General features: G+C 55.3%; 2 protein-coding genes across 45 annotated transcripts in view; both read left to right on the top strand.

Moving 5' to 3' along the window:
* The window catches only part of IFT122 (intraflagellar transport 122), an 80426-nt gene extending 70725 nt beyond the window's left edge, over positions 1-9701 (top strand). For 25 of the 44 annotated variants that reach the window (XR_010155778.1, XR_010155781.1, XM_024355640.3 and 22 more), the window contains 7 exons: positions 1231-1331; positions 3313-3478; positions 4415-4526; positions 6828-6953; positions 8457-8536; positions 8918-9082; positions 9526-9701. Coding sequence is in view for 23 of the 44 variants with exons in the window: in XM_024355640.3 (XP_024211408.2) it covers positions 1231-1331; positions 3313-3478; positions 4415-4526; positions 6828-6953; positions 8457-8536; positions 8918-9082; positions 9526-9615 (840 nt within the window). In the remaining 21 variants the exon portion in view is untranslated. Of the gene's footprint in view, positions 1-1230; positions 1961-2070; positions 3479-4237; positions 4527-6827; positions 6954-8456; positions 8537-8862; positions 9083-9525 lie in introns of all 44 variants that reach the window. The other 19 variants (XR_010155774.1, XR_010155775.1, XR_010155777.1 and 16 more) reach the window with 4 other exon arrangements.
* Positions 9702-18024: 8323 nt separating this feature from the next.
* RHO (rhodopsin) lies at positions 18025-24691 on the top strand. The gene is made up of 5 exons (XM_063807120.1): positions 18025-18454; positions 20226-20394; positions 21603-21768; positions 21885-22124; positions 22960-24691. Exons 1-5 carry the CDS (start codon positions 18094-18096, stop codon positions 23068-23070), a joined length of 1047 nt encoding a protein of 348 aa, XP_063663190.1. The 5' UTR covers positions 18025-18093; the 3' UTR covers positions 23071-24691.
* Positions 24692-26302: the final 1611 nt, after the last annotated feature.

The following is a 26302-nucleotide window of genomic DNA, read 5'->3' on the forward strand; positions in this document are numbered from 1 at the left end:
GGTTCAGCATCCAGGGCCCAGCAGAGCAGCACTGATTCAGGGCAAGACTGGAAAGGGAAGTTCAGGTCCTTCCTGGATACATGGCATCTTTCCCAGAGGAAAAGACTCCCCTCCTACCTATTCTCTCTGGGACGTTACTTAGCTTCCCTACCTAGTGCAGTAGAACCACAGGCAGAGTTCATCTTGTTCTTACCCTGGAAAGGATGTGGTCTCAGGTTTTCTTGGGTTCTTGGAGCTAACAAAAGGTATAGAAATTTACGTGTGAACTAAATAGAAAATGCTAAGCTCTGAACTGAAGAAGTGTAGAGCAAAGTGAGTCCTCAGGGGTTCAGACCAATTAGGGGTTAAGCTTTGGTGGCTCAGTGATGAGTAGGGCCTCACAAGACCCTTCTTAAGTGCTCACAAGAAAGAGGAGTTACTGGCCTGCTGTAATCCTCACCATCTAAAGCTTTATTAGAAATGGGCAATCTCAGTTTATATACAGTGTGCCAGATGCCTTCAAAATAAGGTATTCTTAACCTTTTGTAGACCCTCACATAGAAAATTCCTTATTTGTCTGCTGAGCTTCTGGCAGCCTCTAGGTACGAAGACCAATCACTAATCTGTGCTAACTGCCTCCTGTTAGTGCCTATGCCAGGAGCCAGGGAAATGGGTCAGCAGTTGAGGAACTCCGCATGTGTGCTCGTTTGGTGGCACATCAGTCAAGCTGCTGTTGGAAAGCACAGAAGAGGCATGTGGGTTCATGCTGGAGAGGGCTAAATGCCTCTGTTGAAAGACAGGCTTATATGAATCAGTGGTTATGTCCTAAGCTGCATAGAAGGTCTTCTCTTTTAGAGCTAATTGGAGACAACTTGAGTAGTTCAGAGAAATGGAATAATTACCAACTCCAGAGGCAGTACAGCTTGGAAGAAAGACATTCTTGGGCTTTGGAATCAGACCTGGGTTTGAATAGCAGCTCAGCTCTGTTCTAGTTGGTGACTTGGGCAAATCATCTATCTAGGTGTCGGTTTCCTCATCAGTACTGTGAGGATAAAAATGCATACCACAAGGTTATTATGTTAAAGACCGGATGAGACAGTGGCTATATGGCGCCCAGCACACAGTAGGTGCTCAATAATCAGAGCCGCTCTTGTTGATGTCACTCAGAATTATTGGTGTCTGCCTTTTGGCCTGGCCCAGCAGCAGTTCAGTTGAGGAACTCAATCCCTGTTTGCTTTTCTCTCACTGCAGGAAGATCCGTTCAGTGTCCATCGTCCTGAAACTCTTTTCAACATCTCCAGGTTCCTGCTGCACAGCCTGCCCAAGGACACCCCCTCGGGCATCTCTAAAGTGTATCCTTTCTCTTATCCCTCCCCCATCCCACCACCGTTCTTGTCTAATGGCCCCAAGAAATTCCTTCCAGAGCACTTTCCTGGCAGAACCTTCCTCTCTCAGCAACCCTCAGGGAAGACAGAGAACTCACCCTCCCACTGCTGTTTGGCTATAGAGGCTCAGCAGGGAGGCCCAGGGGCCCAGGCCAAGAGAAGATGAGTTTTCAGGGCTCTCTGAGCTGAACCCAGCAGTGGGTCTCTGGCCAACACACTGTCCCAATCCCTCCTAGAACCCACAGATGAGGGTGTGACTGAAATGGAAGAAGCACCAGGCCTTCAGGCTTGGAACCTTGGGCACTTCTCCAGACTGGGGAGGAGGGAGTGTTTGTTCAGCCCAGGTATACATAGCACCTTCTGTGCCCCAAGCCCTGGGCCAGGCACCAGGTGGCAAAGCTGCCATCAAAGAGGGAGGTCACAAGTTAGGGTCTGGTTTGGTGGATGTGTGCTGTGTCTGAGGGTGGAATGAAGCTGAGGTCAGGGCCATGGTCAGGGAAGTTTACCTGGAGGAGGTGATGTCCATCATGCAAGCTGAGGCAGCCAGGGAAGATGGCCAAGTGGATGTTCCGGGGGAGGACCCAGCATATGGAGAGGCAAGCAAGGCATGTGGGAGGGGGTGAGGGGACCCTGGGTGGGAGGGGCCGGAGAGGCAGCAGGACCCAAGGCCTGAGAGCCTACCTTTGGGTTTTCCTCTCTTCTGTAGCCATCGAGGGCCACAGTGGTGCCATAAGCAGAGCAGGTGCCTGAAGGGCCTGTGCAGCCGGATACTGGATCATTACCAGGCAATGATCCAGATTTTTAAGGTCTTGGATGTCAGGAGACATAATTGTCCCTGTTCTTTTCTAAATCTCACTGTACTCTCAGCTCCTTCCCAGCCGCAGCCCCACCTTCCCTCTGTAAGGAAAACCCACTCCACTGGAGAAGACCCAGAGCTCCTTGTTGTAAGAATTGGCCTCGCTAGAGGATTCCAGGCCCATTATGTACATTTCAGGGGAAATACCCTCAAATCAAGGGGTGCCTTCCTGGAGTCAGACCTCTGCTGCATGCGTCTCCGTCTTTCCCCATGGGAGCAGTCAGGGCTATGCCTGTGGGGGCTGAGCACCTGTACTCATCCTTTCCAGCAAGTTCTGTTTGAGTCAATAGCTTGATGGAACCTCTACCCCGAGCCTTACCCTGTGCCATCCCCTGGGGACCTGGAAATGGCTCCTGACAGTCCCTGACTTTGAGGAGTCATGCTGGAGACACAGAAGGAAACTCTCCACAGAACTTCTGAAGTGGACGGGGCTACACTGCAGACGGCGGGAGCAGGAACACTGGGAGAGATGCGGGAGGAAGGGCAGGAGGGCCTGGGGGCAGCCAACATCGGAGGTGACCTGAGAGGAGAGCACAAAGGCTCGTCAGCCTCTGGCTGAGGAGCTTCAAGGGGGCCCCAGAGCACAGGCGAGGCTGCCGCTCAGAAACTGCCCACCAGGCCCTCGGGGAAGGGTGTGCAGACAGAGTGGGGTACACCCAGGGGCCTCAGAGCAGGGTTGAGGGTGGCTCCCCAGGGAGTCTGGACCAGGCCCCACCTGGCAGGGTGAGAGCAGAGTGCCCTTTGTGCCAGGCATCCTAGGAGGGCCTGGCTGGCAGGTTTGGTGAGGCAGGAAGAGCCATTTTGGCCTAGTCAGGGTATAAGATGAGCCATCAGCAGGCCCAGAGATGCTAAGCAAGGTTAAAGTATTAATGGAAACTACGCTGTTTTTATCTTTGGAAAAATTCCTGGGCCTTGCCGTCCGAGAAGTACACTCACCTCTCACAAGCGCACAGAGCCTTCCTCACGGTCTTTCCTCTGCCTTCCCGGCACCAGCACAAGCTGTGTTCCAGCCTGGGGCTCACTCCAAGGACAGGCAGTGCCAGCTCCTGGGCCTGGTGTTGCCCCTGCTGTCCTTAACCCTGTTCACGGCAGGAAAATACTCTTCACCTTGGCCAAGCAGAGCAAGGCCCTCGGTGCCTACAGGCTGGCCCGGCACGCCTATGACAAGCTGCGTGGCCTGTACATCCCTGCCAGATTCCAAAAGTCCATTGAGCTGGGTACCCTGACCATCCGCGCCAAGCCCTTCCACGACAGTGAGGTGAGGATGCAGCACCCTTGGGCAGGTGGCTTCTCTTCCTCTCCCTTGAGGCCATCTCATGCCTTCTTGCCTGGCCTGGGTTCCGTTTGAAGAGAGACAGCTGCAGCTCCCTCTAGGCTCTGTGCCCCCTGCTCAAGCCTGGCCATGCCAGCTCCCCTGTGCTTCCCTGTCCACCTCCTGTTCTCCCCGCAGTCCACCTGGCGCCCGCTCACAGCCCCCGGCCCCAGCCTCAGCCCTCAGCCTGGCCTCCCTTGCTCCTTGCCCTCCCCTAGGCAAGCCCCACACCTCTGTGCCCAGGTGGCTCTGCCTTTACCCCAGGCCTGGCCCCAGAGCTGACTCTTACTCTAGAAACCTCTGCCCTTTCTGGAACCAGGCTGTAGTTCTCCAGCAAATCTACCCCACACTCCCAACCCACATTCCTTCAACCCAGCCAGCTTCCTTCTTTCACACATCCTCCCTCAAGCTCAGAGCAAGGACTTGCATCAGACAGACCTGGGTTCACATCCCGGCTCCACCCTCTCCTAGCTCTGTCTCCATCTTTCTGCACCTTGGGTTCCCCCTTTCCCACAGGTAGTTGTGAGGCTAAATGAGCCAGTATAGTCCACGTGCTCCGCACGGTGCCCGGAGCATGGTAAATGGCTGGCTAATGGTGGCAGCGGCCACTGTCATTCCTGCCAGGGGAAAAGTGCCGTTGAGCGCTGCCTGTGCAGGTGTCTTGGGCACGGGGACCCAAGTGACAGGGCTTGGGTATTTTGGCAGGCCTTTATCCTGGTTCCCCATGGCATGGAGCTCCTGGGCCCGGCGCCCCTTCCCTGCCTGCCCACCCGGGTGGCTTTTCCTCTTGGCAGCCAGGCCCCAGGGGCCCGAAGCCAGAGTCCAGGGGGAGGAGGACATGTGCCTGCCCCGGCCCCTCGGGAGTCCGTGGCTGTTTTGTAGGAGTTGGTGCCCTTGTGCTACCGCTGCTCCACCAACAACCCGCTGCTCAACAACCTGGGCAACGTCTGCATCAACTGCCGCCAGCCCTTCATCTTCTCCGCGTCTTCCTACGGTGAGTCCCTGCATCCTGAGCATGTGGGCGGGACAGCTTGTGGACGGCTAGGCTCACTCCACTGCTCTCTGGCCTCAGGACGTTGGGCAAGGGCCAAAGGCCTCTGAATGTCCCTGTTTATGAAATGAGGACACTCTGACGCCCACCTGCCTGACACAAGGAGTCACTGTCGGTGTTCCCAGAGATAGGACCCACTGCTGCCCAAAGCTGAAGCACCCACTCTGGGAACCTGGCGCAGGGCTTTACATAACCAAATGCCCCAGGAAGAGAGTCTGATGGCTTTGCATTCAGACCAGAAGGCTGAGATAGGTTATCAAGGCCCAGCTCCTTTGATGTTGACAGAGGATCAGAAGCCCCTTCCCAGGAGCTGAGCAGAGGCCACACACACACACGCACACACAGACTGCCCCTGCACACACACACATACAGAGACTGCCCCTGCACACACACACACAGACTGCCCCTGCACACACACAGACTGCCCCTGCACACACACAGAGACTGCCCCTGCACACACACACAGAGACTGCCCCTGCACACACACACACACAGAGACCGCCCCTGCACACACACGGAGACTGCCCCTGCACACACACATGGAGACTGCCTCTGCACACACACAGAGACTGCCCCTGCGTGCACACACAGAGACTGCCCCTACACACACACAGATTGCTCCTGCACACACACACACACACACAGAGACTGCCCCTGCACACACACAGAGACTGCCCCTGCACACACACAGACTGCCCCTGCACACACACACAGAGACTGCCCCTGCACACACATACAGAGACTGCCCCTGCACACACACAGAGACTGCCCCTGCACACACACACAGAGACCGCCCCTGCACACACACACACACAGAGACCGCCCCTGCACACACACGGAGACTGCCCCTGCACACACACATGGAGACTGCCTCTGCACACACACAGAGACTGCCCCTGTGTGCACACACAGAGACTGCCCCTACACACACACAGATTGCTCCTGCACACACACACACAGAGACTGCCCCTGCACACACACAGACTGCCCCTGCACACACACACAGAGACTGCCCCTGCACACGCATACAGAGACTGCCCCTGCACACACACACAGACTGCCCCTGCCCACACACACAGAGACCGCCCCTGCACACACACACACAGAGACCGCCCCTGCACACACACATGGAGACTGCCTCTGCACACACACACAGACTGCCCCTGCGTGCACACACAGAGACTGCCCCTGCGTGCACACACAGAGACTGCCCCTACACACACACAGATTGCTCCTGCACACACACACAGAGACTGCCCCTGCACACACACAGACTGCCCCTGCACACACACACAGAGACTGCCCCTGCACACACACACACACAGAGACTGCCCCTGCACACACAGAGACCGCCCCTGCACATACACAGAGACCGCTCCTGCACACACACGGAGACTGCCCCTGCACACACACACAGACTGCCCCTGCACACACACACACACACACACAGAAACTGCCCGTGCACACACACAGATTGCTCCTGCACACACACACACACACACAGACTGCCCCTGCACACACACACACAGACTGCCCCTGCACACACACACACAGACTGCCCCTGCACACACACACAGAGACCGCTCCTGCACACACACAGAGACTGTCCCTGCACACACACACAGAGACTGCCCCTGCACACACACACACACAGACTGCCCCTGCACACACAGAGACCGCCCCTGCACACAGACACACAGAGACCGCTCCTGCACACACACGGAGACTGCCCCTGCACACACACAGAGACTGCCCCTACACACAGACACAGAGACTGCCCCTGCACACACACACACACAGAAACTGCCCCTGCACACACACATATTGCTCCTGCACACACACACACACACACAGAGACTGCCCCTGCACACACACAGAGAGACTGCCCCTGCACACAGACACACAGAGACCGCTCCTGCACACACACGGAGACTGCCCCTGCACACACACACAGACTGCCTCTGCACACACACAGAGACTGCCCCTACCCACACACACAGAGACTGCCCCTGCACACACACACACACACAAACTGCCCCTGCACACACACACATTGCTCCTGCACACACACACACACACAGACTGCTCCTGCACACACATACAGAGACTGCCCCTGCTGCCTCTTCTTGCTTTTGGTGAAGCTGCCAGTGGGTTGAGAAGCAACTCTGTGGTCACCCCACCTGCCTGGCGGCAAGTCCTTTGCAAGGCCTCCAGCCCCCTCAGCCCTTTCTCCATGCCCTCCAGACGTGCTACACCTGGTTGAGTTCTACCTGGAGGAAGGGATCACTGATGAAGAAGCCATCTCCCTCATCGACCTGGAGGTGCTGAGACCCAAGCGGGATGACAGACAGCTAGAGATTGCAAACAACAGTATCCATGCCCTTGGCCAGAGCCTGTGTGTGCGGCTGTGTGAGGGGTCTGGGGACAGGCGGGAAGTAGGAGGGCCCAGTCCCAGGGGATCGCGGGCCATGCTGAGCCTGGCCCTGTGTTCCCAGAGAGATTGGAGAGGCCCACATGGGACAGGGACAGGGATCAGAGATGGGCAGACAGCTTGCCAGGGCCTAAGGACCCAGAAGTGGCAAGTGGCACCTTGGTCTTCCCGTGTGGGTCTCCCACCCTCCCCTGACCCCTAAAAGGCATTGGCTGTGCCTCTGTCTGTGCATAGCTCCTACATAGCCAACATGGGACATGATGTCGGTGTTGGCCCCCAGCTCTTCCACTCAAGTCACTTTTGCATGCAAGTGACAGAGTCCAAAACTGACAAGCTGAACAAGCAAAGGGTGTGCAAGGAAGCCCCAAGCAGGAGAGGAAGCTTCCTGGCCCAGCGCTCAGTCTGGTCGGTCACAGGCTGGCTCTGCCTCTCTTGGCCGCACTGTCCTCTGGGCAACTTCATTCTTTGGCAGCCCCGCGGTGCCCCCATAACACAGAGATGTCAGGAGCAGTGCCAGCCCCACATCTCCTCAGCCTTATAGCCCCCAGAAACAGCCAGCTTTCCTCTCAGCTGTGGCAGTGAAAGCCCCGGGGCACAGCTCAGCCTGCCCCTTGGCCAGGAGGATGCACCAGGGCAGTTGTCCAGGGCAGGCCACACTTGCAGGCTGGACATGGGAGGGGCTTCTGGCAGGGAACAGCACACACGTGGCCTGAGGCCTTGCTCCCTTGCACTGACTGAGTCTGCAGGCCTGGGGGCTGTGAGCCTGCCTTCCTTGCAGCTCCCAGGTGCTGCCACCCCCAGGGGCCACACTGGGAGGAGGGAAGCTCAGAGAGCTGCTTGCTGAAGGAAAGACAGACCCATCTCTGCCACCCAGGCTCCCTCAGGTGCCACAGATGATATGTGCTATGGTGCTGGCAGGTGGGTGCTGTGCCCACTCCAACTTGGTACCAGCAGTCCCCATGTCCTGGGCCTCCTGCAGGACCCCTGCTGGCCTCTGTTACCAGCCCCACCACTGTGGGAGAGGGGCAGTTTCCGGGGACCTCCAGGTGAGTCTGACCCGCCCTGGGGTCAGCAGGGGCTCTCGCCCCTGTCTGCTCCATCACAAGTGCCCGCAGACCCCCAGCAGCCACTGAATGTTTCTCCAGGATCCCTGGGCCCATCCCCTCCGTGCCTACCCGCAGCGGCTCACAGGGCCCGCATGTGCTTCCCACTGGCCCTGGGAGCTATGGTGTGTGTGGCCTGCGAGGGGAATGGGTGAGGGCAGCAGGGCCAGCAGAGTCCCTTCCTTCTGATTCCTTGGCCTGAGCCCCCTCTGTTCCTCCACCTGGAAAACTGTTCCACTGGTCTGGCTGCCCTTGAGTCTTCACACAGGGGTGTAGGGTGGAGGCTAGGGTCTGTCTCCATCTCTGCTTCTGATTCCATCCTTGACCAGATCCCTCCAGGCTCCCAGATTCTGCGGCTAGTGGAGACCAAGGACTCCATCGGAGATGAGGACCCGTTCACAGCTAAGCTGAGCTTTGAGGTGAGGGTGCCTCTCTGGGTGACCTGCAGGAGGGCAGCCTCCATCCCTTCTCCTGTGCACATGGGGACCCTCAGCTAGCGCAGTGGTAGAGGAGGATTGGCCAGAACTTCCAGATGTGGTGGCACGAAGGAGGGGCAGGACCCCTTCCTGTGGGGTGTGGGAGCCATGGCTGCCCCTGAGGGACCATGGCCAAGGGCGCAGGTCTGTGGACAGGGAGGCAGCTTCAGCTCTGGTGGGAGGAGCTTGCCACTGTTAGGGTCACCTGGGTTTAGGAAGCAGGTCCTCTCTCACCACTGCCAAAGATTCCAGGATCATAATCCACACAGATGTCTCACTGTGGCTGAGTGAGGACACTGTGCCTCCTTCCCGCCCACCCTGCAGCAAGGTGGCTCAGAGTTCGTGCCAGTGGTGGTGAGCCGGCTGGTGCTGCGCTCCATGAGCCGCCGGGATGTCCTCATTAAGCGATGGCCCCCACCCCTGAGGTGGCAATACTTCCGCTCGCTGCTGCCTGACGCCTCCATTACCATGTGCCCCTCCTGCTTCCAGGTAGGTGGCCACCCTGGTAGCTCACGTGTGCTTCTCTTGGCCACTTTTCCCTTGCCCAAATGTCCCTCTGGGAGGCGTGGCCCCTGGGAGGAGGGGCACATCCATGGCTCCAAGTTGGGACAGAGGCTTGTCTGTCCTCTCCCCTGCTTGCATTCCATGTGCATCTAAAGTGGACTTCACTGGCCCCTGCGCTGTCCACATCCTCCCCAAATCCGGGGGGCCCAGCAAGCATGATGTGCCTTTGACCTTCACTCAGAAAACAAGAAACCCCACAGCCCCCTCCCATCTCCCCTTCCAGCCCTCAAACAAAGGTGCTGCAGGTCTGTGTCCAGCCCTGACCACTGCCAAGCCCCCTCCCCTTGAGAGGCAGTGCGTCCTGGCCCCAGGTGTAGGGCTGATGAGCACTAGGGCTTCAGCCTGGTCTTACGGCTGTCTTCCCTTAGATGTTCCATTCTGAGGACTATGAGTTGCTGGTGCTTCAGCATGGCTGCTGCCCCTACTGCCGCAGGTGCAAGGACGACCCTGGCCCATGACCAGCATCCTGGGGACGGCCTGCACCCTCTGCCCGCCTTGGGGTCTGCTGGGCTGTGAAGGAGAATAAAGAGTTAAACTGTCAGAATGTGTTTCTTGCCCAGATGAAGTTTGTGTTTTGTGGGGGGGCCTTGTGTAACCACGGAATTCCTATTTATGGCATTTCATGCCTTGTAAATAGCACCAGGAGATGAAGAAGGGAATGTACATATATTTTCTAAGGAAAAAAATCTGTTACTTTCAGAACGGCTCCGAGTTGTTCGTGGCAGCCTGCTGGAGTCCGCCGATCTGTCAGACCGTTAGCATGTACATTTTGCCAACAGATTGCCTCAATAATGACAAAAGGGCTCCTTATTTTCATCAGCATCTACATTTTAGCAAATCTTCTTATTGTCTGCAACTTAATTTCTGTATGCAAAAGTGCACCTGTTTCTAATTTGAAATGAACATTACATTTGTGTGCTCTTAACATTTAATCAAAATGGCAATATAGAAAGGGGTGGGGGAGCAGGGGTTTTTTTTGTTTATTTATTTTGATTTAATGGGGATCCATCTTGACGAGAGAAAATACCTGGGTCCAAAGAAGATGGCAGGAGTTTAAAAAAAGGCTCCTGTTCGGTAGCCCAGTCAAGGCTCCTGTCCAGGCCCTGGAGCCGCCCTCTTCCATCCACCTTCCCCAGCCCCACAGAGCAGCCCCAGCCCAGTGGAGACTCTTCCCTTTGGAACAGCTCCTTAAGCAGGGGGTTTCCGTTTGAGATTCCAGACTGCCAAGGTCTGTTCCCTCAGGCATCACTGGTGTCCAGTCCAACAGCTTGAGGGCATGGAAGGAACAGCACACAGAAGCTAAGGAGAACTCACATGTATTGGGGACGTTTTTGGCACCAGCCACGTTCCATGCTGTCTCAAGCCTCTCAGCAGCCCTGTGAAGGAAGGGTTATGATTTCCAGTGGGGCTGGGAAGGGGGTTGCCAGGGCCCAGGGGCTGCCTCCAGCCCTGGGAGGGGCGGCCCATGATGTGTCCAGCCCCAAGGCCCTGCCCCTTTCACCCCCAGTCCACCTATCAGAGGTGGCAATGCGGCACTTCATGAAAAGCCCAAGAACAGCCGGGCACAGGCAGGAGAGAGGGTGTGGGCTGTCATGCCATGCCGAAACACACCCTCCCCTCGTGCTGCAGTATTGATTCCTTACAACCTACCTGTGCAGGGGTCAGGGCAGGACAAATATGCCCACTGGAGGGACGCAGACACTGAGACCCCAAGGAGAGTGGCTGCAGAGGCCCCCAGTGGGAAGTGTCGGAGCTAGAGCCCCATCCCAGAGCCCCTGCCCCACCCTAGACCGCCCCTCCTCCCTGCCTCCCTCCGCATCTCTCTGGAGATGATGGAGGAAAATAAAGAAAGGGAGCCAGACAGTTGTGCCAACAGAACTCCTCCGTCGAGTGTCTAATTACTTACCATCATGCATGCGCTCTCTCACTAAACATTTATTAATGTGTTAGGATTTCCATTAGCGCATGACTTGAACTGAAATCATTTGCATATGGCTGGGAAAAAGGGGAGAGGGAGAAAACAGCTCCAGCTACCCAGCAGTCAATCACAGTGACAGATCAGATGGTCCCTGGCTGGAGGCAGGGGAGGGTTCCAGCCGAGACTCCAGCATGCATCCCCTCAGCCGAAGAACACAAAAATGAGTGTGCTGTGCCGGGCTCTGCTGCCCCAGGAAGCTCAGCTCTAGAGGCCTGAGTAGGACCCCTATTCATTCAGATGCACTTTCCGTGCATCATCTAAGGCTGCCTATTACACAGGTGATGACACTGAGCCTCAGTCATGTTATTTTTCATTCAGCAAATATGCATTAAGCCAAGGCATATTTGGTTGCATCTGGGTGCAACCTTTGTGCATAAGCCCTGTGTCTGGCTGCTTTTCTCTCTCAGCCTGATCTGGGTCTGAACCAAGTCCAGTCTTTTCTCCAAGGCTGTTTCCCCATCTGCACAAAAGGGCCCCCTCCAGCTCTGACTCTGAGGTTCCAGCCTCAGTCTGCGTCTGTGAACAGCACTGGATGATGATCCTGTTGACCCCTCAAGTGCCTGTGACAAGGAAGGCACCACAGGGACCTGGTGATGCCCATTGAACTAAGAGGACACTGAGGCCAGAGAGGAGCAGCTGCTGGAGGCTGCACGGTGGGGCAGTGATTCTGGCCTTTAGCCTGTAGTCCCAACTACTCAGGAGGCTGAGGTGGAAGGATCAATTGAGCCAAGGACAGGAATTCAAGGCTGCAGTAAGCTATGATTGCACCACTGCACTCCAGCCTGGGCAACAGAGCAACATTCATCTCTAAACAACATTTAAAAATTGTTTTAAGAAGACAAATGAGATAACTGTTGATCGTAATGGCTGTGTAAAAACTGAACATGGCTGGGTGTGGTCGCTCACACCTGTAATCTCAGCACTTTGGGAGGCCAAGGCAGGAGGATCGCTTGAGCCGGGAGTTAGAGACCAGCTCAGACAATATAGGGAGACCCCATCTGACTGGGACTGGTCCTGATCTCTCATCTCCAAGTGCTCAACATTGTGCCCATGTTCTTGGAGGGAGGAAGTAAGGGAGAGGTAGACTGAGCAGCCTCAGGTGGACCTGACTGGAGACGCACCTCAGGCAGCTGGAGGTCCCCGGGCCTTGGTTTCCCGTCTGTCCCCAGCAAGGCTGTGAAGCTAGGAGCCCCTGGTGGCTGTCACACAGGTGGGCAGAGGCCCCTCCTCCAAGGTCGCTCTGTGTCTCTTCCCTGGCTTGGAGTCTGTGTGCCCACGGCAGAGGCCACCACTGGGCAGGGTGCTTACCCCGGGCCTCCCTGATTCTCCCCCTGCAGATCCAGAACACTGGCCTGGTATGGAGACCTCGTCATGGCCCTCCCTGCTTGCCACCCGCAGTAGCTGCCCATGCAATTCAGCCAACACCCAGACCCCTAGGCCTGCCCTCTATCCCCAGCACGCCACCCTGGGGGGCCCAGCACCTCCAGGCCCAGCTGGCCCTCCCTGCCTGCCCTGCTTGGGAGACTCTTTTGACCCTCCTGGTCCACCTTTTGCTCCTCTGGGCTCCCACAGCACTGGGACTGGGAGAAAATGCTCATCTCTCATGTTTAGTTTCCCATCAGTACCCCCTGAGACTGGGAGCCCCTTGAAAGCAGGAACCATGTGGGATCCACCTCAGCGTCCCCAGGGCCTGGCCCAGGGCCTGGCGCATATAAGGAATTTGGCAAATGCTAGGGTAGAAAAGAGAAAGAGGAAGGAGGGAATGAGAGCTGGTCTTTCTCCCTCCCTTATTCCCCCTTGATGCTCTCAGTGCCGCTGAAGGCCTCATGTAGCCTTGGTGACGCAGCCTGGTGGGGCTGAGCCATGTGGGGGACCAGGAGAAAGAAAGCCAAGGAAGAGGAGGAGGAGGAGGAGAAGGATGCTGACCTAGCAGCTCCTCTCACAGCAGCTCCTCTCTTGCGGAGGCTGAAGAGCGATTTGTGCCCTGCAAGCTAAGCCCCTAATCCACCGAGGCAAAGGCAAAGCCCCTAGCCGGGCTCCCGAGGGCTGGGACTCGGGTGCCCCAAGATGGCTGCATCCAGCCATCTTGGCTTAGAAAGCCCCCCACATGCCAGCTTGGCCAACACCCACACCATGGGTTGCTCTGGACTGCCCGACACAAGGTGTGGGTGCTGGCCAGGCCTGTGTTCAAATCCCAGCTCTGCAGAGGAACTTTGACCCTGCGTACCCCAGATTCCTCAGTGGTCAGTGAGGAGTTAGACCCTCTTCACAGGGGGCAGGAGGAGTTGTTCATTCATTCAACAAATGTTTATTGAACACCTCCTATGGGTTGTGAGCTCAGAGGCAGCGATGAACAGGCCAGGCTGGTCCTGCATTCTAGAAATAGATGGGAAGTCAGTCAATAAGTAGACAAATGAGGCCAGGTGTGGTGGCATGCCTGTAGACCCAGTTACTCGGGATGCTGAGGTAGGAGGATCACTTGAGCCTAGGACAGGAATTCAAGGCTGCAGTAAGCTATGATTGCGCCACTGCACTCCAGCCTGGGCAACAGAGCAAGACTCATCTCTAAAAAATATTTAAAAATTGTTTTAAGAAGACAAATGAGATAGTCGCTGATGGTAATGACTGTGTAAAAACTGAACATGGCTGGGTGTGGTTGCTCACACCTATAATCTCAGCACTTTGGGAGGCTGAGATTACAGCCTCCCAAGTGGCTCCCAAGGCAGGAGGATCACTTGAGCCTGGGAGTTAGAGAACAGCTTGGACAATATAGGGAGAGCCCAACTCTACAAAAATGAAAATAAATTAGCCAGGCATGGTGGCACACACCAATGGTCCCAGCTACTCAGGGGTTGAGGTGGTGGACCGCTTGAGCCCAGGAGGTTGAGGCTGCAGTGAGCCATGATCATGCCACTGCACTCCAACCTGAGTCACAGAGTGATACCCTGTCTCAAAAAACAATAGGCCAGGTGTGGTGGCTCACGCCTGTAACCCCAGCACTTTGGGAGGCCGAGGCGGATGGATCACTTGAGATCAGGAGTTAGAGACCAGCCTGGCTAACATGGCAAAATCCTGTCTCTACTAAAAATATAAAAATTAGCCAGGCGTGGCAGTACATGCCTGTAGTCCTGGTTACTTGGGAGGCTAAGGCAGGAGAATCGCTTGAACCCGGGAAGAGGAGGTTGCAGTGAGCCAAGATCACACCACTGCACTCCAGCTTGGGTGACAGAGTGAGACCCTGTCTCAAAACAACTAAACCTGGTGGGGGTACCTGGTGTGTAGGATGGTCAGGGGTGGTCTCTCCAAGGACATGAGTGTGAGCGGAGACCTGAAGGAGACTCAGGAAGAGATTAATACTGTCAGCAACAAATATATTGATCACTTACAAGCACTCCCAATAATCCTATTAGGTAGGCACTATTATCATTCCCATTTTACAGAGTGGAGAACCGAAGCACACTCTGGGGAGGGCGGGGGAGCTGGCTGCACCCAGGCTGTGTAGCCTCAGTCCAGATGTAAGGGTGGGTGGAAAAGAGCCTTGCCCAATGAGGGAGAACAGTGAAACCAAGGCCGTAGGGTCTAAAGATTCACGAACCAGGCTCTCATGGAGAAAGCAGGTGAGGTTTACTGTATAGATGGGTGTGCCCCTACCCCACACCGAGGCTTCCTCGTCCGAGCAAACTGAGGCCCAGAGAGGGGAAGGAAGCAGGACTACCATGGTGACTCAAAGACCAGCTAGAATCCAGCCTCCTCTCCTCGAGGCTTCCACTGCCCCACGCCAGGCCTGTGTGACTCAGTCTAGGGCCTTTCCATTACCCCAGCTAAACCTTTCTTTAGTCATTTATACCATGGTGTGAATGGCTGGCTGGTCTTTCCTGAGAGCTATCTTTGATGAGGGGAGGGAGGCATAGCCAGGTTTGGGAAGCTGATACCCCAGGAAGCCCAGTTGACTGTGTGGGTTATAGCCCAGGCTGTCACTGATTTGTAACGGGACCTGAGCAACTCTGCAGAGCTAGGCCTCAGTCTTTTCATCTGCAAAATGGATATAGCAGAGATGGTCAGAGTAGGTGACTTCGAATGACCCTTCCAGCTCACTATGAGTCTGTTTTCCTGAACAAAGAGCGTTTTTTGTTTAAAAAAAAATTTCTTGGGCCGGACACGGTGGTTCACTCCTATAATCCTGGCACTTTGGGAGGCCGAGGAGGGTGGATCGCTTGAGCCAGGAGTTCAGGACCAGCCTGGGCAACATAGCGAGACTCCACCCCTACAAAAAATACAAAAACTAGTGGTGTGCACTTGTGGTCCCAGCTACTCAGGAGGCTGAGGTGAGAGGATCGCTTGAGCCCAGGAGGCAGAGGCTACAGTGAGCTATGATTGTGACACTGCACTCCAGCCTGGGCGACAGAGACCTTGTCTCAAAAATTTTTTTTCTTCGTCAAGCTTTACAGAATAAAGAGCACTGTCACCTCAGTGATGGCTGTTAGTTCCCCATCACCAGGGCTCCATGAGGTTGCAATTGTGAAACTCAAAAAGGAGGAACCTGAGACAGAGAGGGGAAGTACTGAGATCATCTAGGTCCATTCCCCCACTCACTCGTTCATTCAACAAATATTCAGGAGCACCTTCTAGGTGCCAGGCCCTGGAGACACATCAGTGAACAAAACAGACATCATCCCACCTCTTTCCACTACAGGCCAAGCACCGTGCTGGTCTCTGGGAACCCTGTTGTGAGCAAGACAGACCCAGGCTTACCCTTGTGGACTCATGTTACAGGCAGGGAGACGGGCACAAAACACAAATAAAAAGCTTCCATGCTGTCAGAAGCACTATGCAAAAAGCAAGGTGCTGAGGTACTGCTAAGCTGTGTGGGATGGGGGCTCAGCCCGGCCAGGGAGGGGCTGGTTGTGGGTCAGTCTTGACCCAAGGCATCCAGGACACCATCCTTCTGGCCATGAGGGTCCACGTCAGAATCAAACCCTCACCTTAACCTCATTAGCGTTGGGCCTAATCACCAGGCCAAGCGCCTTAAACTACGAGAGGCCCCATCCCACCCGCCCTGCCTTAGCCCTGCCATGTGTGCCAAACGCTGTTAGACCCAACACCACCCAGGCCAGGCAGGGGGCTGGAGCCCAGGTGGGCTGCAGGGAAGGGGGCACTCTTCTGAGCAGACAGATCTGGGAATCCTGGGTGGGAAGAGAGACTGGGTGAGAGAGAGATTAAGGGATATTTCCCAGGCATCAGGGCTTTGCACTCTCAGGGGTCCTTCCGCCTGGATGTCCTTCCCCTAAAGCTTCCTCCTGTTGTTCCGTTCTCGGCTCAAGCTCCAGCTTCTCAGAGAAGCCTCCTGTGTTGGGAGTGGCTGCGACTGAACTGTCCCTACTGTTATTCGCTCTTCTATTTGTTTGTGGTCCCTGTGCCCCCTCACCCCACAAAAACACTGGCTTCTTGTGAGCAGGAGCTTGCTCTTTCGTGTACCCTGTGTGTCCCCAAGGACCAAGCACCTTGTCTGGGCCACAGTAGGTGCTCAATACACATGTTGGCTGGACAGTGGTCACTGAGCGGCCGCACGTCGGGCACTCTCAGCACTTGCACAGGCCGCCCCAGACACCCCACTTCATTCCTGGGAGGTGTCATCATGTTGCTTGGACGACGGGGAGAGGGGGACCTGCCAGTGTTGGCCTCCATTTGCCCCCAGTCATCTGCCCCCAAGGCTCTGACTACTTTCTTTCTCACGGTACATCCTGCTATTCTGGAATCGGCCCTCGTGGGGCCACCTGGTACATGGCATTCGAGGCCCTCGTGGCTGACTAGGCCTCCCCCAACAGTGCCCTGTCTGCTGCCTCCAGGGCCAGCCTCCCCTTCAGACTGGAGTCCCCTGAAGGGCTCTGCCCCTCCCCTGCTCTGGTAGCCCCCTCCATCCTCCCTCCCTCCACTCCATCTTTGGGGGCATTTGAGTCACCTTTCTACACCAGTGATCTGCCCAAGCCACTGCTCACTTTCCTCTGGATAAAGCCAGGTTCCCCGGCCTAGCATTCAAGACCCATTACAACTGCCCCCAGCCCAGATCTTCCCCACCTAGCCACCTGGCAAACTGCTCCTTCTCCTTCTCTCAAAGGCCCAAACATGGCCTCCCAGACTGCAACCCCCAGGCAGTCAGGCCCTGTCTCCACAACCTCACAGACACCCTGGGCGGAATCTGCTTCTTCCCACATTTGAGTCCTCCTCAGCCCCTGAGCTCCTCTGGGCAGGGCTGTTTCTTTCCATCTTTGTATTCCCAGGGGCCCGCAAATAAATGTTTAATGAACGAACAAGAGAGTGAATTCCAATTCCATGCAACAATGATTGGGCTCCTGGGCCCTAGGCTATGTGTCTGGCACCGGAAACGGAAGCTGCAGGATGCAGCCCCTGCCCTCATGGAGCTCCTCCTGTCAGAGGAGTGTGGGGACTGGATGACTCCAGAGGTAACTTGTGGGGGAACGAACAGGTAAGGGGCTGTGTGACGAGATGAGAGACTGGGAGAATAAACCAGAAAGTCTCTAGCTGTCCAGAGGACATAGCACAGAGGCCCATGGTCCCTATTTCAAACCAAGGCCACCAGACTGAGCTGGGACCTTGGGACAGAGAAGTCATGCAGAAGTTAGGGGACCTTCTCCTCCCTTTTCCTGGATCCTGAGTACCTCTCCTCCCTGACCTCAGGCTTCCTCCTAGTGTCACCTTGGCCCCTCTTGGAAGCCAATTAGGCCCTCAGTTTCTGCAGCGGGGATTAATATGATTATGAACACCCCCAATCTCCCAGATGCTGATTCAGCCAGGAGCTTAGGAGGGGGAGGTCACTTTATAAGGGTCTGGGGGGGTCAGAACCCAGAGTCATCCAGCTGGAGCCCTGAGTGGCTGAGCTCAGGCCTTCGCAGCATTCTTGGGTGGGAGCAGCCGCGGGTCAGCCGCAAGGGCCACAGCCATGAATGGCACAGAAGGCCCTAACTTCTACGTGCCCTTCTCCAATGCGACGGGTGTGGTACGCAGCCCCTTCGAGTACCCACAGTACTACCTGGCTGAGCCATGGCAGTTCTCCATGCTGGCCGCCTACATGTTTCTGCTGATCGTGCTGGGCTTCCCCATCAACTTCCTCACGCTCTACGTCACCGTCCAGCACAAGAAGCTGCGCACGCCTCTCAACTATATCCTGCTCAACCTAGCCGTGGCTGACCTCTTCATGGTCCTAGGTGGCTTCACCAGCACCCTCTACACCTCTCTGCATGGATACTTCGTCTTCGGGCCCACAGGATGCAATTTGGAGGGCTTCTTTGCCACCCTGGGCGGTATGAGCCGGGTGTGGGTGGGGTGTGCAGGAGCCCGGGAGCATGGAGGGGTCTGGGAGAGTCCCGGGCTTGGCGGTGGTGGCTGAGAGGCCTTCTCCCTTCTCCTGTCCTGTCAATGTTATCCAAAGCCCTCATATATTCAGTCAACAAACACCATTCATGGTGATAGCCGGGCTGCTGTTTGTGCAGGGCTGGCACTGAACACTGCCTTGATCTTATTTGGAGAAATATGCGCTTGTCTAATTTCACAGCAAGAAAACTGAGCTGAGGCTCAAAGAAGTCAAGCGCCCTGCTGGGGCGTCACACAGGGACGGGTGCAGAGTTGAGTTGGAAGCCCGCATCTATCTCGGGCCATATTTGCAACATCAAGCCTCTGTTTCCCTTGGAGCAGCTGTGCTGAGTCAGACCCAGGCTGGGCACTGAGGAGAGAGCTGGGCAAGCCAGACCCCTCCTCTCTGGCGGCCCAAGCTCAGGGTGGGAAGTGGATTTTCCATTCTCCAGTCATTGGGTCTTCCCTGTGCTGGGCAATGGGCTCGGTCCCCTCTGGCATCCTCTGCCTCCCCTCTCAGCCCCTGTCCTTAGGTGCCCCTCCAGCCTCCCTGCCACGTTCCAAGTCTCCTGGTGTTGAGAACCGCAAGCAGCCACTCTGAAGCAGTTCCTTTTTGCTTTAGAATAATGTCTTGCATTTAACAGGAAAACAGATGGGGTGCTGCAGGGATAACAGATCCCACTTAACAGAGAGGAAAACTGAGGCAGGGAGAGGGGAAGAGACTCATTTAGGGATGTGGCCAGGCAGCAAGAAGAGCCTAGGTCTCCTGGCTGTGATCCAGGAATATCTCTGCTGAGATGCAGGAGGAGACGCTAGAAGCAGCCATTGCAAAGCTGGGTGACGGGGAGAGCTTACCGCCAGCCACAAGCGTCTCTCTGCCAGCCTTGCCCTGTCTCCCCCATGTCCAGGCTGCTGCCTCGGTCCCATTCTCAGGGAATCTCTGGCCATTGTTGGGTGTTTGTTGCATTCAATAATCACAGATCACTCAGTTCTGGCCAGAAGGTGGGTGTGCCACTTACGGGTGGTTGTTCTCTGCAGGGTCAGTCCCAGTTTACAAATATTGTCCCTTTCACTGTTAGGAATGTCCCAGTTTGGTTGATTAACTATATGGCCACTCTCCCTATGGAACTTCATGGGGTGGTGAGCAGGACAGATGTCTGAATTCCATCATTTCCTTCTTCTTCCTCTGGGCAAAACATTGCACATTGCTTCATGGCTCCTAGGAGAGGCCCCCACATGTCCGGGTTATTTCATTTCCCGAGAAGGGAGAGGGAGGAAGGACTGCCAATTCTGGGTTTCCACCACCTCTGCATTCCTTCCCAACAGGAACTCTGCCCCACATTAGGATGCATTCTTCTGCTAAACACACACACACACACACACACACACCACACACACACACACACACACAAAACTCCCTACCGGGTTCCCAGTTCAATCCTGACCCCCTGATCTGATTCGTGTCCCTTATGGGCCCAGAGCGCTAAGCAAATAACTTCCCCCATTCCCTGGAATTTCTTTGCCCAGCTCTCCTCAGCGTGTGGTCCCTCTGCCCCTTCCCCCTCCTCCCAGCACCAAGCTCTCTCCTTCCCCAAGGCCTCCTCAAATCCCTCTCCCACTCCTGGTTGCCTTCCTAGCTACCCTCTCCCTGTCTAGGGGGGAGTGCACCCTCGTTAGACAGGCAGTGGGGTCTGTGCTGACCGCCTGCTGACTGCCTTGCAGGTGAAATTGCCCTGTGGTCCTTGGTGGTCCTGGCCATCGAGCGGTACGTGGTGGTGTGTAAGCCCATGAGCAACTTCCGCTTCGGGGAGAACCATGCCATCATGGGCGTTGCCTTCACCTGGGTCATGGCGCTGGCCTGCGCCGCACCCCCCCTCGCCGGCTGGTCCAGGTAATGGCACTGAGCAGAAGGGAAGAAGCTCCGGGGGCTCTTTGTAGGGTCCTCCAGTCAGGACTCAAGCCCAGTAGTGTCTGGTTCCAGGCACTGACCTTGTATGTCTCCTGGCCCAAATGCCCACTCAGGGTAGGGGTGTAGGGCAGAAGAAGAAACAGACTCTAATGTTGCTACAAGGGCTGGTCCCATCTCCTGAGCCCCATGTCAAACAGAATCCAAGACATCCCAACCCTTCACCTTGGCTGTGCCCCTAATCCTCAACTAAGCTAGGCGCAAATTCCAATCCTCTTTGGTCTAGTACCCCGGGGGGCAGCCCCCTCTAACCTTGGGCCTCAGCAGCAGGGGAGGCCACACCTTCCTAGTGCAGGTGGCCATATTGTGGCCCCTTGGAACTGGGTCCCACTCAGCCTCTAGGCGATTGTCTCCTAATGGGGCTGAGATGAGACACAGTGGGGACAGTGGTTTGGACAATAGGACTGGTGACTCTGGTCCCCAGAGGCCTCATGTCCCTCTGTCTCCAGAAAATTCCCACTCTCACTTCCCTTTCCTCCTCAGTCTTGCTAGGGTCCATTTCTTACCCCTTGCTGAATTTGAGCCCACCCCCTGGACTTTCTCCCCCATCTTCTCCAATCTGGCCTAGTTCCATCCTCTGGAAGCAGAGCCGCTGGACGCTCTGGGTTTCCTGAGGCCCGTCCACTGTCACCAATATCAGGAACCATTGCCACGTCCTAATGACGTGCCCTGGAAGCCTCTAGTTTCCAGAAGCTGCACAAAGATCCCTTAGATACTCTGTGTGTCCATCTTTGGCCTGGAAAATACTCTCACCCTGGGGCTAGGAAGACCTCGGTTTGTACAAACTTCCTCAAATACAGAGCCTGAGGGCTCTCCCCACCTCCTCACCAACCCTCTGCCTGGCATAGCCCTAGCCTCAGCGGGCAGTGGATGCTGGGGCTGGGCATGCAGGGAGAGGCTGGGTGGTGTCATCTGGTAACGCAGCCACCAAACAATGAAGCGACACTGATTCCACAAGGTGCATCTGCATCCCCATCTGATCCATTCCATCCTGTCACCCAGCCATGCAGACGTTTATGATCCCCTTTTCCAGGGAGGGAATGTGAAGCCCCAGAAAGGGCCAGCGCTCGGCAGGCACCTTGGCTGTTCCCAAGTCCCTCACAGGCAGGGTCTCCCTACCTGCCTGTCCTCAGGTACATCCCCGAGGGCCTGCAGTGCTCGTGTGGAATTGACTACTACACGCTCAAGCCGGAGGTCAACAACGAGTCTTTTGTCATCTACATGTTCGTGGTCCACTTCACCATCCCCATGATTATCATCTTTTTCTGCTATGGGCAGCTCGTCTTCACTGTCAAGGAGGTACGGGCCGGGGGGTGGGCGGCCTCACGGCTCTGAGGGTCCAGCCCCCAGCATGCATCTGCGGCTCCTGCTCCCTGGAGGAGCCATGGTCTGGACCCGGGTCCCGTGTCCTGCAGGCCGCTGCCCAGCAGCAGGAGTCGGCCACCACACAGAAGGCAGAGAAGGAGGTCACCCGCATGGTCATCATCATGGTCATCGCTTTCCTGATCTGCTGGGTGCCCTACGCCAGCGTGGCATTCTACATCTTCACCCACCAGGGCTCCAACTTCGGTCCCATCTTCATGACCATCCCAGCATTCTTTGCCAAGAGCGCCGCCATCTACAACCCTGTCATCTATATCATGATGAACAAGCAGGTGCCTACTGCGGGTGGGAGGGCCCCAGTGCCCCAGGCCACAGGCACTGCCTGCCAAGGACAAGCTACGTCCCAGGGCAGGGGAGAGGGCTCCATCAGGGCTACTGGCAGCAGTCTTGGGTCAGCAGTCCCAATGGGGAGTGTGTGAGAAATGCAGATTCCTGGCCCCACTAAGAACTGCTGAATCTCAGGGTGGGCCCAGGAACCTACATTTCCAGCAAGCCCTCCACAGGTGGCTCAGATGCTCACTCAGGTGGGAGAAGCTCCAGTCAGATAGTTCTGGAAGCCCAATGTCAAAGTCAGAAGGTCCCAAGTCGGGAATGGGATGGGCCAGTCTCCATAAAGCTGAATAAGGAGCTAAAAAGTCTTATTCTGAGGGGTAAAGGGGTAAAGGGTTCCTCGGAGAGGTACCTCCGAGGGGTAAACAGTTGGGTAAACAGTCTCTGAAGTCAGCTCTGCCATTTTCTAGCTGTATGGCCCTGGGCAAGTCAATTTCCTTCTCTGTGCTTTGGTTTCCTCATCCATAGAAAGGTAGAAAGGGCAAAACACCAAACTCTTGGATTACAGGAGATAATTTACAGAACACCCTTGGCACACAGAGGGCACCATGAAATGTCACGGGTGACACAGCCCCCTTGTGCTCGGTCCCTGGCATCTCTAGGGGTGAGGAGCGTCTGCTTAGCAAGTTCCCTCTAGGAAGCTGGATTTGAGTGGATGGGGCACTGGAATCGTGAGGGGCAGAAGCAGGGAAAGGGTCGGGGCGAACCTCACTAACGTGCCAGTTCCAAGCACACTGTGGGCAGCCCTGGCCCTGACTCAAGCCTCTTGCCTTCCAGTTCCGGAACTGCATGCTCACCACCATCTGCTGCGGCAAGAACCCACTGGGTGACGATGAGGCCTCTGCTACCGTGTCCAAGACGGAGACGAGCCAGGTGGCCCCGGCCTAAGACCTGCCTAGGACTCTGTGGCCGACTATAGGCGTCTCCCATCCCCTACACCTTCCCCCAGCCACAGCCATCCCACCAGGAGCAGCGCCTGTGCAGAATGAATGAAGTCACATAGGCTCCTTAATTTTTTTTTTTAAGAAATAATTAATGAGGCTCCTCACTCACCCGGGACAGCCTGAGAAGGGACATCCACCAAGACCTACTGATCTGGAGTCCCAGGTTCCCCAAGGCCAGCGGGATATGTGCCCCTCCTCCTCCCAACTCATCTTTCAGGAACACGAGGATTCTTGCTTTCTGGAAAAGTGTCCCAGCTTAGGGATAAGTGTCTAGCACAGAATGGGGCACACAGTAGGTGCTTAATAAATGCTGGATGGATGCAGGAAGGAATGGAGGAATGAATGGGAAGGGAGAACATATCTATCCTCTCAGACCCTCTTAGCAGCAGCAACTCATACTTGGCTAATGATATGGAGCAGTTGTTTTTCCCTCCCTGGGCCTCACTTTCTTCTCCTATAAAATGGAAATCCCAGATCCCTGGTCCTGCCGACACGCAGCTACTGAGAAGACCAAAAGAGGTGTGTGTGTGTCTATGTGTGTGTTTCAGCACTTTGTAAATAGCAAGAAGCTGTACAGATTCTAGTTAATGTTGTGAATAACATCAATTAATGTAACTAGTTAATTACTATGATTATCACCTCCTGATAGTGAACATTTTGAGACTGGGCATTCAGACGATGGGGTTTCACCCAACCTTGGGGCAGGTTTTTAAAAATTAGCTAGGCATCAAGGCCAGACCAGGGCTGGGGGTTGGGCTGTAGGCAGGGACAGTCACAGGAATGCAGAATGCAGTCATCAGACCTGAAAAAACAACACTGGGGGAGGGGGACGGTGAAGGCCAAGTTCCCAGTGAGGGTGAGATTGGGCCTGGGGTCTCACCCCTAGTGTGGGGCCCCAGGTCCCGTGCCTCCCCTTCCCAATGTGGCCTATGGAGAGACAGGCCTTTCTCTCAGCCTCTGGAAGCCACCTGCTCTTTTGCTCTAGCACCTGGGTCCCAGCATCTAGAGCATGGAGCCTCTAGAAGCCATGCTCACCCGCCCACATTTAATTAACAGCTGAGTCCCTGATGTCATCCTTATCTCGAAGAGCTTAGAAACAAAGAGTGGGAAATTCCACTGGGCCTACCTTCCTTGGGGATGTTCATGGGCCCCAGTTTCCAGTTTCCCTTGCCAGACAAGCCCATCTTCAGCAGTTGCTAGTCCATTCTCCATTCTGGAGAATCTGCTCCAAAAAGCTGGCCACATCTCTGAGGTGTCAGAATTAAGCTGCCTCAGTAACTGCTCCCCCTTCTCCATATAAGCAAAGCCAGAAGCTCTAGCTTTACCCAGCTCTGCCTGGAGACTAAGGCAAATTGGGCCATTAAAAGCTCAGCTCCTATGTTGGTATTAACGGTGGTGGGTTTTGTTGCTTTCACACTCTATCCGCAGGATAGATTGAAACTGCCAGCTTCCACCTGATCCCTGACCCTGGGATGGCTGGATTGAGCAATGAGCAGAGCCAAGCAGCACAGAGTCCCCTGGGGCTAGAGGTGGAGGAGGCAGTCCTGGGAATGGGAAAAACCCCAACTTTGGGGTCATAGAGGCACAGGTAACCCATAAAACTGCAAACAAGCTTTGTCACCTCTCAGAGCTTCCTTATCTGCAAAAAAGAATCTTAAAACTGACCTTGGCTGGGCACAGTGGCTCACACCTCTAATCCCAGCACTTTGGGAGGCCAAGGTGGGCAGATCACGAGGTCAGGAGTTTGAGACCAGCCTGACCAACACGGTGAAACCCTGTCTCTACTAAAAATACAAAAATCAGCTGGGCATGGTGGCGCGTGCCTGTAATCCCAGCTATTCAGTGGGCTGAGGCAGGAGAATCGCTTGAACCTGGGAGGTGGAGGTTGCAGTGAGCCGAGATTGCGCCACTGCACTCCAGCCTGAGCAACAGAGGGACAGTCTGTCTCCAAACAAAACAAAACAAACAAACAAACAAAACAACAACAACAACAAAAAAACCACTTGATCCTAAGGGGATTAGATGAGACTGTGGACTTTAAGTGGCCAGCCTACTGCCTGGCATGCAGCAGATGAGACTATGGCAATACTGGGCTTTAGCTCAGAGCTGGCCTTACTAGAGACCCTGTCCCAAAGGGGAAAAGGATGGAGCTAAAGCTCCCGAGAGTCACCCCCTCCTCCGAGGTGAGAAAGGAGGGCAGGAGCATGAGATAGCCGATCCTCGGTGCCTTGGTGGGGCTGGGGCAAATCATGCTGGGATCTCTATCATTGTCCCTCTTTAATGTGACTCACTAGATAATATCAGTCAGGATACTTTTGGTCACAAGTGATAGGAAATCCAACTCATTTGGGCTGAAGCAAAAGGGACACATTGTTGGCTCACATGAACAAAAAGCCCGGGGCTTCAGGCACAGGGTATCACCATGACTGAGATGGGGATTAATTCTGTGATTGGCCAAGTCTAGGTCACCTGATCATACGTAACTCATTTATGCCTGAGGTTACAATTTTTTGGATTTTTGCAATCAGACCTTGGCGATGACCTTGAGCAGTAGGATATAAATAACTCCCACATGCTTAGCGTTCCAATAATGGAACACTAGGCATACGCAGGTCTAACTGCATCACCATGGCTGGAATGGGGATTCATCCTCTGATTGGTCAGATCTAGGTCACATGCTCACCCTGCAGCCCAAGCAGGCTGAATGGGGAGAGGTAGGTTTCACAAAGGAAAGCCCAGGTGCTGTTACCTGAAGTAGGAGGGCAGGAGGCAGGGTGAGCAGAGCCAGCATCAACCCAGAGGGAATGGAATCTAAGTTGGTGTTTTCTGGGCACGTGGCTGGACCAGGCCTCCCTCCCTCATCATCTCAGGGACATGAGGGAGAAGATTCCTATGGGTGGTCCCGAAGGTCTCACCCTTTGTTTTGGATGCTGTGTTGGGCCAGGGTGGCAGTGGGTGGGACAGTGGCATCTTAGCTGCCGTGACTTGCAGGCAGCCCATTCCAGCTCCCCGCCCCAACCCCAACCCAGCCCACTTTTTCTGAGAAATGGTACATTTGCCCCAGCCTCATGTCCAGAGGAAAATTTTACTCTAACACCAGAACATTCTCTGGTTTGTCCTGATAGACAGGAAAGCCTCCACCTCCTTAATTTACAAATGACTTGACAGCTGCTTCG

This window comes from Pan troglodytes, chromosome 2, assembly GCF_028858775.2.
Source record: "Pan troglodytes isolate AG18354 chromosome 2, NHGRI_mPanTro3-v2.0_pri, whole genome shotgun sequence".
NCBI lineage: Eukaryota > Metazoa > Chordata > Mammalia > Primates > Hominidae > Pan > Pan troglodytes.

Excerpts from the sequence above, each read along its gene's own strand:
- RHO (XM_063807120.1), top strand. The coding sequence starts at position 18,094 with ATGAATGGCACAGAAGGCCCTAACTTCTACGTGCCCTTCTCCAATGCG. Across the intron at positions 21,769-21,884 it reads TCGTCTTCACTGTCAAGGAG|GCCGCTGCCCAGCAGCAGGA; the intron begins GTACGGGCCGGG and ends CGTGTCCTGCAG. Across the intron at positions 22,125-22,959 it reads ATATCATGATGAACAAGCAG|TTCCGGAACTGCATGCTCAC; the intron begins GTGCCTACTGCG and ends CTTGCCTTCCAG.